The sequence below is a fragment of the Balaenoptera acutorostrata genome, chromosome 4 (assembly GCF_949987535.1).
Source record: "Balaenoptera acutorostrata chromosome 4, mBalAcu1.1, whole genome shotgun sequence".
Lineage (NCBI taxonomy): Eukaryota > Metazoa > Chordata > Mammalia > Artiodactyla > Balaenopteridae > Balaenoptera > Balaenoptera acutorostrata.
Window position 1 is genome coordinate 21,137,166 of NC_080067.1, and position 13,653 is coordinate 21,150,818.

General features: G+C 49.1%; 1 protein-coding gene across 2 annotated transcripts in view; it reads left to right on the forward strand.

Annotated features, from left to right (window-relative positions):
• EPHB1 (EPH receptor B1) overlaps positions 1–13,653 on the forward strand; it is a 420,307-nt gene that overhangs the window by 141,564 nt on the left and 265,090 nt on the right. For both annotated transcript variants that reach the window (XM_007170364.2, XM_057546032.1), the window contains exon 3: positions 12,124–12,805. In XM_007170364.2, the coding sequence (XP_007170426.2) occupies positions 12,124–12,805 (682 nt within the window). The remainder of the gene's footprint in view (positions 1–12,123; positions 12,806–13,653) is intronic.

A 13,653-nucleotide genomic window follows, 5' to 3' on the forward strand; every position in this document is an offset into this window, starting at 1 on the left:
TGCAAGATCAGATTTCCAGCCTTTCTGTCAGGCTGTGGCTCTTGCAAGAATACCATCAGAGGGTGCACCCTGTTATTACTCATAGCACTTTTATTAGGAATAGTGATAACTACTGCTACTACTAGTTACTGATAATTAAGTACCAGCTGTGTACCAGGCACTGAACATCACTTGTATCACTTCGCTGAATTCTCACCAGGACCCCGCAAGCCAGGGGGGGTATTTCTCCCATTTTACAGAGCAGACACTGAGGCTCGGGGCAATGATCCAAAGTCACAGGACTGCTTAGGGGTTTTGCCGAGACTGACCCCAGGCCTGTCTGACCACAGAGCTCACTCCTGTACTTGTACTTGTGCCCCTGGATGAGAGTGAGGAAGGGTGAGTCAAACACTGTTGAGAAACCAGAGAACAGGGGGCAAGGAGAGGAAGAAGTTTCCCAGTTTTCTACAAAGGGAAAGGGTAGGTTTGACAGTGAAACGTACACACGTTAAGCGCCCATGAATTGCTTTTTAGAGCAGGCTGTCTGTGGAGGGGTGGAGCAGGCGCTGTGCGATGTGTGGGGTTTGGGGGCAGAGCAGCAAGCCCAGGAAGAGCCTTGAGGGCGCAGCCCTGTTCCCGGGGCAGGGGAGGCCTGGCCAGGGAGCCAGAGGAGGACACAGGTGGTGCCTGGGGATGGCTGGTTCCAGATGGTGATGGAGGAGCCTGTGGTCAGCTCCCGCCCCCAGGCCTTGGCAGATGCTCAGGAAGTGAGGACTCCTGGGAAGGGAGAGAGGTGAGGGGCCTCCGTGAGCTGCTGTTTCCCATCCAGTGGCCCCCGTGTCAGTCCGGCTGACCCAGCCGCTCCTGCGTGTCAGGTGCTCCTCTGCTAACAGAATGGGGGGCGTCCAGTCGTGGCACACCTTCATCTGCATACGTACTGTCCCACTCAGCACTCTTCCTGGTGGAGAGAGGCATGCCCCGCACACTTCCCAGTGTCACAAAGGACGACCACGTGAAAGATGTTGGGGTCAAGGTTCAGCCGTATCTTGCTCAGTGAGAGCTCCGTCTTCAAACTGACATGGTCAGCGCTAATGGTCCACACTTGCGTTTAGGTGTAAATGGGTCACTGTGAGAAACAAGCCAGGGGTGACCCGGGTAGGCAGTGCCTCAGGTGGTGGGAACTTCCGTGTGGCTGGCCACGTATTCATGGGGACTGACCACAAGATGCAGGTGCAGGAAAGGCAGGGGCAAGTCACAGGTGATGGTGGTAGCATTGCATGCTGTGCCGGCCTGAGCACATCTACAGAAATGGGCTTATTCTGGGAGCAGAGTTTTGAAAGGGACAATGAACCTGGAGTGGTGCTGGTGGTGCCGGTGCCTAGTGGGGAGTGATGTCTAGTGGGGGGTGATGCCTAGTGGGGGGTGGTACCTAGTGGGGGGTGACCAGTGATTGTGTCATTCAGAGAATGTTGGGGGACCTGGGAACCTCAGCCCAACAGCAGTCTGAAGCAAAGTCCAGGAGGCAAAAGCATGAGATCAAAGTCCTCCCCAGGCTTCCCAGGACCAAGCTCCAGCAGCCACAGTCCCTCAAAGTGGATCACACACAGTGACCACATTCCCAGAGTTGGGGAGGGGACAGGATGGAAGGGAGTGTGTCCCCTTCCCAGGTCAGATTTGATTTTCCTGCACCCTGAGAATGGGAATGATGCCAGGAGCTCCTCTAGGAAGGCCAGTCTCTTCCTCCCCCGTGGCTTGCTCCCTTGTCTCCAGGACAGCTGCAGCTGGCCACAGCCAGCCTGCCCACACTCAGTCAAAACTCTCTGCACTCATGGAATGAAGAGCCCATCTCCTTGGCCTGTAACCCAGTGTGCTGGCCTTGGCTATGCGTGCTGAGCGGAAATCCCTCCAGGCTGCAGGGAAATGCCATCAGTCTCTCCCAGGGGTAACTGCTCCTCATCAATGGAGCCCAGGCCTGGGCAGAGCAGTTCCAGGCTGGGGGGGGGGGGGGGCCTGGGGCCCGCAGCTCCCGCCCCTGCCTTGTTCGACAAGGCCTTGTTGGACAGCAGTGGGGACTGCATTCAACCGACAGCTTAAGATAATCACATGTGTGAGGCACTGGGATAATGACAGCTGAATACCCTGCCACCGTTGCCATAGTGACCAGCCAAGCACTGGTTCCCTCCTTTTTTTTCTTTCTTATTTTCTGGGCCTCCTTGTTATAGTGCTGGCTGGTGGGGGGGTGGTGAGTTTGGGAAATGGGAAAGAGGAGGAAAGGGGGAGGGGAGACCCAAGAGGGGCAGCCCATTATATGCTCTTTAAATACCCCAGCTGGAGGTGTTTTAAATCTCAACAGAGACAGAGAGAAACAGTGTCTTAATCCCCAGCTCCCTGTGAATTATTTAAAAGGGATCTTGTCAGAAGGATGAATTTGTCACTGTTTCAGTGTCAACAGCAGCGGCAGCTGTCATAATGTCCGAGGACCCCACTCCAGGCAGGGCCTGGTACCAAATGCTGCTGCCTGGTGGAAGTTACAGCGGCCCCGGTGCTGTGGACAAGGAGCCCCCACCCGAGGCACAAGCCTTCAGTGTTTCTCCTGGCGTGCTGAGAGACTGGGCTGTGAAATGTGCCAGGATGCCGAGATGCAAGCCATCTGGACCTCGGGCCGGCTGGCCTTGCCCTCTGTTAATGTGGCTCCCATGGCCCATAGCCATGGCGTCTCTGTGTAGTGAGGGGCGCTCCCTGGCTGGGAGTGGGCTGACTAGAGCTTATACGGCATTTGATGGGTGGGCATATACCCAAGGGAGGGCACACGGGCCCCACCTGGGCCACAGCCAGCGCCCCCAACTACACACACACACACACACACACACACACACATGCACACCCAGGCATGCATGCACACATGTACATACGTATGCACACATATGCACACGTGCACACACCAAAGATGATGCACAGGTGCAGACAACTAGACAGACAGGAGAGAGTCGTAGATCATACACATCACGGAGGGAGAGCAAGACTTTCAAGGAAAAATGCCTGGTGCTCAGAGAGATGTGCTCAGAGGGCTGATAGCCACAACTCGCAGGGGTCTCTTATTCAGGTTGAAGTACTTCAGGTGCATTACCACGTTTAATCCTCACAGCCATCTGGTGAGGTAGGTACCCTGAGTATCCCTGTGTTAGAGAAGGAAACCGAGGCTCAGGGAGGTTTAAAGACATGTCCATGGTCACAGGGCTGGGTCTGGCTGACTCCAGAGTCTGTGCATTGAACTTCTGAGCTAAGCCAGGGGTCACCATGACCTCTGGGGTTCAGGGTTAGGCAGGGTGACAGCAGTGCTTCTTCATCCCAACCCTTTGTTGCTCAGCACAAAAATCTCCTTCCGAACAACCTGGGTATGTTATGCTTGGGGCCATTTCTCTCACTCCCACCTCGACACAGTATTTCTTGCATTTTTCCACCATCCAAGTTTCCAGAAGGATTTTGTGGAGATTTATAGAGACCGCCTTGGGAAACAATAAGTATGTTTTCCATACTCTAATTCTTTCCATATTCTAATTGTGTCTGTCACCCCTATCCCCTGCTCTTCTGCATCTTATGCACCCTTTAGAAAATGCATCGCTTTGTGCCCTTTTGAGGCTCTGGGCTCTCCCAAGCCTTGGCACACCACATAGGGCCATGGTAATGACCAGGGGCCAACGTGTCCTCCCAGCCCAGTACATCAGGAGGTAAATGAAGCATCCTGGGAGGTGAGCCGGGGCTCACAGCCCTCGGGGGAGCCACTGAGTACATGGCCGCCTTGCTCGGTTGGTGTACTAAATGGTGGATCCCTCTGGGCTTGTAGGAATTTATGCCCCACGGACCACGTTTTACATTTTAATTAGCCCTCAAGCTTGTCTAATATCCAAACTCTTTCAGGCTTAGTTTACTGTCTACACAGGAGCTGTGTTCTTGGGATCCAGGCTGATTGGCGGCGGTGGCCCCAGCCCTGCCCTAGCCATCTGCTGTCCTGAAGAATCTCTGGCTTCCTGTGGGCTCTATGAAGTCATGTGTGGCTCAGGCCTCAGTGGGCTTCTCTTCTTGTTCAGAGAGCAGCCATCTCTTACTGGGAGCCTGACAACAGGTCTCTGGATTTCCCCTGATTGAGCAGTGCCATGGGAGTTAGGGTCCTACGGGGTGTGGTGATGGCGACTGTTTGCAAAATAGCAGGTTCCTGCAAACAAAAGTTTGTGCCCAAATGCAAGCTGAGTGGGAGCAAAGCCTGTGATGTGTGTCCAATTTTGTCTCCTTGTGGTCTGGTGGCTGACAGTGGCCCAGGGACTGCCTGGCTGAGGGAAGGGGGCCCATGCTGAAACCTGCCCAGAGGCAGCCCTGGAGATTCCGGGAGGGGTGGGGAGAAGGCTGCTGGCTGTCCCTCTGGGTCTGTAAGGAGACCGAGTTCAGCCCTTTAGTCCCTGCATTTTCTGCTGATGGAAGGGTAGGATTATTTATCTAAAACGGAGGAGATGATTTCCACACCCTGACGCGTCAGCCAGGGCAGGATGCTCAGGTTAGCATAACAGCGGTGCTGCTGCTGATGGTAATGATAATAGCTGGTACTTAGTGAATGGTGGTTACTTGCAGGCTCAGTGCTAGGTGATTTCTTACCTAGGTGATGATCTTTCAGTCCTCGTGACACCCTGCAGGGTAAAGAGCGTTTTGCAGATGAGGAAACAGAAGCTCGGAAAGCTGTGTGTGGTTGCAGAGCTGTAACTGGCAAAGGTGGGGTCCGCCTGCCCCGCGGCCACCTCTCCTGCCTCCCCTCCTCCCACTTTCCCCCTGCCCTATGCCGCTTGGCAGCCGCCCCGGCATCCTGGCTTTCTCGGCAACATGCCGGCAACACTCTTCCGCCAGAGAGTCTGTTCTTGTTCCCTGAGCCTGGGATGCTTCTCCCACCTGTGCCCTCCAGGCTGGGGGCTCCTGAGTGTCATTCAGATTGCTACCCAAAAGGAGACCTCTGACGACCCCACTGCCAGCTGTCACTCGCTAACCCCTTACCTGCTCCTCAGTAGTATTTAACACTGTTCAACTTTATACTATTAATTGGTTTGCTTGTTCATCTTCTGGTTTGCTCCATTAGATTATCAGGCCCATGGGAGCAGGACTTTGTCTCTTAGTCGCTGCTGTGTCACCAACACCTAAGACCACTACTTGGGGATGTAGTAGGTGATCAATTCTTTACTTTAAAAATGAGTTAAATAAACTGGGTTGGAAACGAATCAGAATAGCCTCTTGTTAGAGTAATAGAGGCCCAAATGCCAATTTCAATGATTTCTGTCCTCACCTTAAATAGCAGTGTCCAGAGGAGCACGCCTTCCTGGACAGGCCCTGTGCAAGTGGCTTATTCTCAGCAGCTGCTGTGATGCAGCACCACGGCAGCCACTGGGCGCTCTGGGAGGGGCAGTGTCGGCCCAGGGAGGTGCAGCAGTCCAAGGAAGGGCCAGCGATCATAGATCTTTCCAGAGCTCCATGCTTGGGACTGTCTTCAGAGGCATAAGTAGCATCAGCTCCCTCTTCTTAACTTCATTTTATGGTGGTTCTTCATTTTTGACCAAGAACTAGGATTTCTTAGCTTGCTCATCCGTCTGACTCATCAGATTGGGCTCCAGAGGACCTTTGCCTGCTTCTGAAATCCAAACCCACCCTTGGGGGATAAAGAATGTGTTAGTGTTTCTGAAGGTTGTTCTAGAAGGGCAGTGTCGATGGACCAGTGAGTGGAGTTCATGGCAGTGGTTCTGAAGGAGAACAGTGTGTTCTATACACACATATGCGCACAATCGGCCAGACAGCAAATGCCAGCAGGCACTCGGGGGCTACTCCAGAGCCACAGACCTGCAGGTTCTGACTCCAACAAGCCAGTCTGAGAAACCGAGATCTTGGAGGAACCTACAGGGGTCTTTATCATACATCAAAGTCCTGATCTGAAAGCCGAACAAGTACTTTCTAATGGGTGTCATTGTTTTCTTCATTATGTTTATCTCAAGGACAGGTGGTCCATTGGCATCAATAATAATGCCCTTTCAAAGGTTGTTAATATTCTGCTGGTTGTGCAAGACTGCTTTGTTTCTTCTTCTCCCAGGGACAAGTTAGCCTGGTGGCACCTGCTATAAGTCCCCAGCCAAGGACCAGGGGCTGAGGAACAGACCAGGAACTTGCTCATTCCCTCAATTTGTCAGTATGTACAGAGGGCTAGGCACTGGGAATATCAGGAGGTCCCTAACACAGTCCAGCCTTCTAGGGGGCAAGTCCACGTTGGGGAGGGTGGGTGGAGGTTGGATTTGTGAGACTGCAGCAGGACTGCAGAGAGCAAGGAGGTGAGTTCCAGGAGGTTACGAGGAGATATCCAACAGGCAGCTGGATAAACAAGTCTGAGCACTGGGAAGAGGTGATGTACCGCATGGTGGTTGCAGCCTTGTGTGTGGTTGAGATCACCCAGGATAAAAAGTGAGAGAAGGGAGTAAGGGTAGAGCCCCAAGAAACCTGTGGATTTCGCTGGTCCCAGACATCGCTGAATAAAAACGTCATCATGTAATACCAGTGTTGCAAAGCTAAATGCACAGAATCATTTCGCTGTCGACAGAACTAATAAATTAGTCAAAACATAATTCCCTGTCCTCAAGGAGCTCACATCCTGGTAGCGGAAACCAAAGCAATTAACGGATCGTTCAAAGCAGTGTATTATCAAATGCTAAATTGTGTGGAATAGCTCAACCATACTTGAAGCATTTGGGAAGATGGTAGCTGAATATAAGCTGGGAAGGCATCATGGGAGAAATAAGACTTGAGGCCCCTCAAAGGAAAGGCTGCAGAGAGAGCTAGGCTCTGCCACCCATCAGCTGCCTGACTCCAGGCCACTATTGTGTCTCTGGGCCTCAGTATGCCCATTTGTCAACAAAAGGTCTTGGTCAACACGACCTATAGTGGCTTCCAGCCAGGTTGTTATTCTCCGGTTCTGTGTCTTGGAGGAGTTGAGATGGGATGAGGATGGGGTAGAAGAAAGGCTTCAGAACATTAGCAACAATATCAGGAGACAGAAATGGGCACCGTCTCTGAGTGATGGGAGAGGAAGTGGCCCTGGCTTGAGCCCTGGCTGTCTCTTGCCTGGTCTGCTGTCATTACTCTCTGACCAAACAGCAGGCCAGGGCATGAGTCCAGGCATGAGGTAATGCTAGCCCTAGTGCATGGCCACGGAAAGCAAGAAAGAGGCCAGATAGGAGGAACTTTGTTCCGGAAGAAATGGCAAATTGTGGTGACAAATTGGGCACGAAGTTGCCAGGGGCATACTCTTTGTGGATAATAGAGACCAGGCCAGCATTGTTGGGTGTTGAGGTGTAGGCTGGACCAGAAAACAAAGTGTTTTTCAGAAAAAACTATGTTAGTTATTAGTTACATGTTATAAAATTTACTCGTTTTAAGTGTACAATTCAGTGATTTCCAGTACATCTACAGAATTGTGTAATCATCACCACAATCCCATTTTAGAACATTTCCATCACCCCCAAAAAGATTTCTCATGCCATTTGCAGTCATTCTCCTTTCCCATCCATGGTCTCAGGGAAATACTAACACTTTTCTGTCTATAGATTTGCCTTTTCTGGACATTTTATGTAAATGGGACCCTGCAATATGTGGTCTTTTGTGTCTGGCTTCTTTCACTGGGCATCACATTTTAGAGATTGTTGCATGTACCAGTGCTTCCTTCTTTTTTTATTTCCAAATAGTACTCCATCGTATGGCTACATCACATCATTTCTGTCATACCAATTAAAAATGTATGGAGCTGAACTGATCAATCTGTTCATTTATGGCTCCTGAGTTTCATGTCATAATTACTATACTTACATTGTCTCCATAGATTCTTTTCGTATTTTTATGGTTTCATTTTTAATGTTTAAATCTTTGATTCACTGAGAATTTTTTTCTGGAGTAAGGTAGGAAATATGGATGCAAAATTATGTGTTCTTTTCCAGATGGCTACCCAGCTATTACAACAATTTTAAAAAATGATTCACCTTTTCCCCACTGATTTGAGTTGTGGCCAACCTTTTAAATGTTGAGAGAAACTATTGATTTGACATCTAAAAAATTCCACCAGTTACACTGCCACCAATAGGCTTGGGAGTGGCCTTTTCTCTACATTCTTATGGAGACTTGATATTTTATCTTTTTAATTTTGTGCCAATGTGATAAGCAAATTACGGTGGTTTGTTGTTTTACTGGGAGGAGATAATTATAGAAAGGAACACAGGAGGCAGTGTGTCAAATACCTAGAAGTGGAGGCTGAGAAGCTGCCACTGAACGGAGACCTTTCGTATGAATTTAGCTTTGGAACAGGCAGTGAGAATGCGTCACAGAGACTGGAGCCAGCACAGGTCTTGGGTAGAAGAAATTGGGTCTGAATATCAATGGGGTCATATATCCAATACTGGTGAAACTTCCCCTTTTTAAGGATCTGGGAAGCGGTGTGCCCGGGGACATAGGGTACCTCAAAGCCTGGCTGGGGAGGCAGGCCTGATGCATGAAAGGGTGTTCAGGGAACACACGGCCCCTTGGGTCTGGTTAAAGCAGCCTCTCTCTGTCCCTCCCCATCCCCCCTCCCCCACCTCAGCTGATGAAAGCTTAGAGCTTCTGCTGCTCCAAGATATATTTTCAGTGTCCACTGGTCTGGTCCATCCCACCATCATCTCTCACCTGGACTAGGGCAGTGATGTACATGTCCCGCTCATGCACTCATCCAACCCAGTCTCTACTTTGCATCAGAGAAATCTTTTAAAAACTCAGCTCTGATCACCTGATTTTCCTCCTTAAAACTCATCAATACCTTCTAGTTACCCTCAGGATGAAATTCGAAGTTCTCCACCAGACTCATCCTCTCCCCAGTCTTCTTCCTGCCACCTCCAGTTTTTTATGACTCTTCATTCCTCAATGGTGCCAGGACACTTTTCCCACCACAGGGCCTTTGCACTTGCTGTTCCTGGGCCTTGATGCTCTGCCCCTCGTCTGCCCCTCTCTGCCCCCAGCAGATGCACACTTTTCCTGGTTAACTTCTATCCATCCATCCCTCTCAACTTGGAGGGTCTTCTCTGCCAGACCTCTGTATATCAAGTACACCCCCCCTCACTTGGCATCCTGAAATTTTTCCTCACAGCAGTTAGCACAATTGTAATAATTTAGTTATTTTAATAACCATTTGTCTAATTTCTGTTTCTCTCACTAGATTATAAGCTTCATATTTCTGCATCCCCAGTGGCTAATGGAATGTCTGGCATAAAGTTGGCATTCAATAAATATTTTTTTCATTGGTGGATGAATGAGGTAGAACTATAAAGCAATGACACTGATTCCAAGTATCATAAACAAATAATAATGTCTGTTCTCCCTGCTGGGAATGCTATTCTACCCTCATCTCGATTTCCCCAAATCTTCTCTTTCAAGGCCCCCAATCCTAATTGCCACTAACTTGGAGAGCATTTGTACCTCCTCCAGCCCCTCTGATTGCTATGTTTCCAACCCCCGTACCACCCGCGGGCAGGAGAAGAATGAAAAAAGGAAAGAAAAAGACTCCATCATGGCCTTTTCCTGAACAGCGAGGAGTTATTTTCCTTTCTCTCAGTTTCTCTCTACTCTTTCCCTTTGAATATACAGCTGTATTCCCCCTAATTTGCTTTGATCGCTCCCTTAGGAGTTGTCATGGAATCAATTAGATCTGTAGATTTTTATGACTCCAGGTCACCCAGTATGATTCCTCATTTTACAGATGAGAAAACTGAGGCCCAGAGAGGTTAATGTTTGAAACAATTACCTCATTGGGTCTTATAATACCAATCAGTGTCATTTTCTAAGATAAATGTTCTCAATATTCCAGCTCCACAGGAGAGTAAATCCTCCTTCTGTCTGTTTAAGGGCGTACTGGTGGTGATAGTCTCAGTGCTAAGGTGAGCCCCCAAAGGTGGGCTTCCTGTCCTGCTCCCACACAGCAGAGCTGCATTAGTCTTGGGTGGGTCAAGGTCCCCACCCTAATTGGGACCCCAGGCTTCACCTGTGCATTGACAAAGGAGCCCCATGTTTGTGCTGAGACCTCATGCAGCCCAATGAAATGATGGATCATGAGACCTGCTGTGTTTAAACAGTTGCAGAACAGCAAAAAAAATCCTTTCCTTCCCTCAGAAGTCATGTAGGGTCAACTGGGAAAATGTAATTTCAAAACAGCCATGGGAGAGAGGCCTGAAAATTTGAACTGAAACAACTGTCAGCAATGACTTCTCCCTAATGTATTTGCTTTCTGGTTCCAAAAAAACAGGCAAGCAGAATATAACTTTAACGAACACATTTAAATAGAACATAACACAATCTAAAGAAGGAATAAAAAGTGGTTCCTCAACATCTAGAGATTCAATAAGAAATGAAGCAAGGTCTAGGTGCAGCTGGCTCTGTGCGAGGATCCCGGAAGGAGCCCACCAGCTAGAGAGGGAACGGGGCCCCCTGAGAGTTCTGGGAGGGGCCTGGGGAGAAGGAGTGGCCATGGGGTCACTGTACAGGCCTGGGTGGGCGGGGCCAGCTCTCCACGTACCCATCTTTCCTCTGCACCATGCCTGGTCTTCAGAAGCCCCGGTACAAGTTTAAAGGACAGCCTTGCTTTGCCCTCCTGCTCCTACAGATAATTAATTCTGTGCAAGAAGATATTCTGGTATATTTCGCACGTACACTTGATTAGCTTTTAGCTCTTTTAATAAAGAATTCTAATTTATATATTTCAAGTCCACACTGTGAATAATAAGCAATTAACACAATATTTAAAGAAATGGCACTTGTTTGGTTTCTTTTGTCACCACTGCTAAACAGTCAAGGACCTTGATCTATTTTCTCTTTTCACTTTAGAAGTTGAATTTCTTCTGCTCCTTATTTACTTCTTTAGCAAACACATTGGAACCTCCAGGGAAGATCCCCAGATCTTGAGGTCAGGGTCCTGAGAGCTCCCCAGTATGGGCAGCTGCTTCATCTCCCAGCACAAGGAAGTAAGAATGACCCAGCAACTCTTCTTTGACCCCTGCCCCAGAGTGGCTCATTAAGGAAGCTGTGTCTTTATGGACCCCCTCCCCTTATTGCCTGTTACTGAAATAAGTTACTAGGTGAATTTCTTTGGCCATTCACAGCACTTGTTTCTAGTTCCTCTCTTTCCCATCTCCTTTATGGCCATGTGACCACGGGTGAATTGCGTGGTGTCTTTTCACCTGTAAATTGAGGATGATAATCTAGTTGTATGGGGAACTGTTGAGACTATTGAGAGACATCACTTACTAAATGCATTTTTCCTCCTCTCCTTCGAATCTACAGGACTGCTAAAAATGAGAGCTCTCTTTTCCAACATGAATCACAATAGTCTCTCCCTTATTAAGAAGCTTTCCTTATTCCCTAAGTAACCCCCACCAACATTCTCTTCCATCACATCTTTGTTTGATGTGTGTGCACAATGACACTTAATTTGCTTCATTAAGGATCTCTCTTAGTATCTCTACTCGCATCTGCTTCACAGTCTAACTCTTTCAGAGATTGATGTTATAAAACAAAATTTATGTGAATCTAAGTTTATTGAACAATTCTGAAAAGCTTTATATTCATATGCTTTTTGGAGATATAAAATAGTTTCACCACAATAAAGAAATTAGGTTCAGAAATGAGAATTTCCCAGGTGAGGGTGTCATGTGGTCACACCCATAATACACAGAGTGACTGTTGAGAGAAGAGGCAGTGGCATTGAAGATGAAAGTGCCTACCATTGCACAGGGCTAAGAGCTACAGGTGGTCCCTTGGATGTAATGAGTCATTGTCACAATGAGAGCTGTGGGTTAGATGAAGGGAGGTTTTCTAGGGTGAAGTCTGTTATATTTTGGAATGAGCTGCAAAGAAGTCTTCTGAAGTCTTCTTATAAGGAGACCTTTAAAAGCAAGTTCAAGTTAGGTGCGTTCATTTCTCAAGTCAAGCAGCCAGACTGGTGAGCTCGTAAGGCCCCCTCCAGTGCCAGGCTTCTCCTCCGCTCTGCCTCTCCTTGTCTTCTTACTCTCTATTTTGTGTTTTTCATGTGTGTGCCTGGACTGCTTGGTACAGTGGGAAGAAGTCAGTGGCTATGATGAAAACCTGAACACCATCCGCACCTACCAGGTGTGCAATGTCTTCGAGCCCAACCAGAACAACTGGCTGCTCACCACCTTCATCAACCGGCGGGGGGCCCATCGCATCTACACGGAGATGCGCTTCACTGTGAGGGACTGCAGCAGCCTCCCCAACGTTCCAGGCTCCTGCAAGGAGACCTTCAACTTGTACTACTACGAGACTGACTCTGTCATTGCCACCAAGAAGTCGGCCTTCTGGTCCGAAGCCCCTTACCTCAAAGTGGACACCATTGCTGCAGATGAGAGCTTCTCCCAGGTGGACTTCGGGGGAAGGTTGATGAAGGTCAACACAGAAGTCAGGAGCTTTGGGCCTCTTACGCGGAATGGTTTTTATCTTGCTTTCCAGGATTATGGAGCCTGTATGTCTCTCCTTTCTGTCCGTGTCTTCTTCAAAAAGTGTCCTAGCATTGTGCAAAATTTTGCAGTGTTCCCAGAGACCATGACTGGGGCGGAAAGCACATCTTTGGTGATTGCTCGGGGCACGTGCATCCCCAATGCAGAGGAAGTGGACGTGCCCATCAAACTCTACTGCAACGGGGACGGGGAGTGGATGGTGCCCATCGGGCGCTGCACCTGTAAGCCTGGCTATGAGCCTGAGAACAGCGTGGCCTGCAAGGGTAAGCCCTGAGGCTCTTGAGGCCTCTACTTCCTGCCCTCCTGGGGCAGGGCCGAGTCAGCAAAGGTCCCTGCCTCCAGCTCGGGATCATAAAGGAACAGAAGAGCCTAATGGCTTCTTCTAAAGTTCTGGGGGGAAACTCCATCTCCAGTGCTAGGCCTGATGATTTTCCAGTTGTGTTCAACTGGATATCCATATTTATGGTGGGGGGAAGAGATGGGGAGAATTCCAAATGGTGGATAATAACTTAATAACCACTCAGGTCTATTTAGTTTTGGGGACACTGGCACTCATATTCTCTTTCTCTCTCTCTTTCTCCCTCTTTCAGACACACAGACACACACACAGACCCACACACCTGCATCCAGTCCAGCCCCGTGCTCTGAGGCGTGGATTATTTGGGTTGTCATAGACAAGTCACTCAAGGGTAACTGAGAAATGACTGAATTTGGAAAATATTTTCATTCATTTCAGTCCAGCTCCCACAGCACTCAGCTTGGTACCGAACCCACGTAGCTCATTAACTCAAAGCCCCCTGGCTTGGCTGTCTTCCTCCAGGGTCTCAGTGCCAGGCTCTGGGGCAGGAATGGGGTCTAGCGTTAGTAGGTCCTGGAAGGAGGTGAAGCTGTTGGAATCGGGGTGGGACAGTACTGTGTGTTCTATTACCTTTGCTTTGGGATGATACAGAGTGATGGCAACTGTGCAGATGGGGGTGTCAGGTTACCCTGTGCTCACACTGACCCTCCTCAGTCCAGGAGAGCACATGTGCAATACATGGCAATAAACGTGCTGAACTGGCTTGAGACTCGATCTTCTCTGGGAGTTAATAGAGGGGTCTAGAGGGTCCAT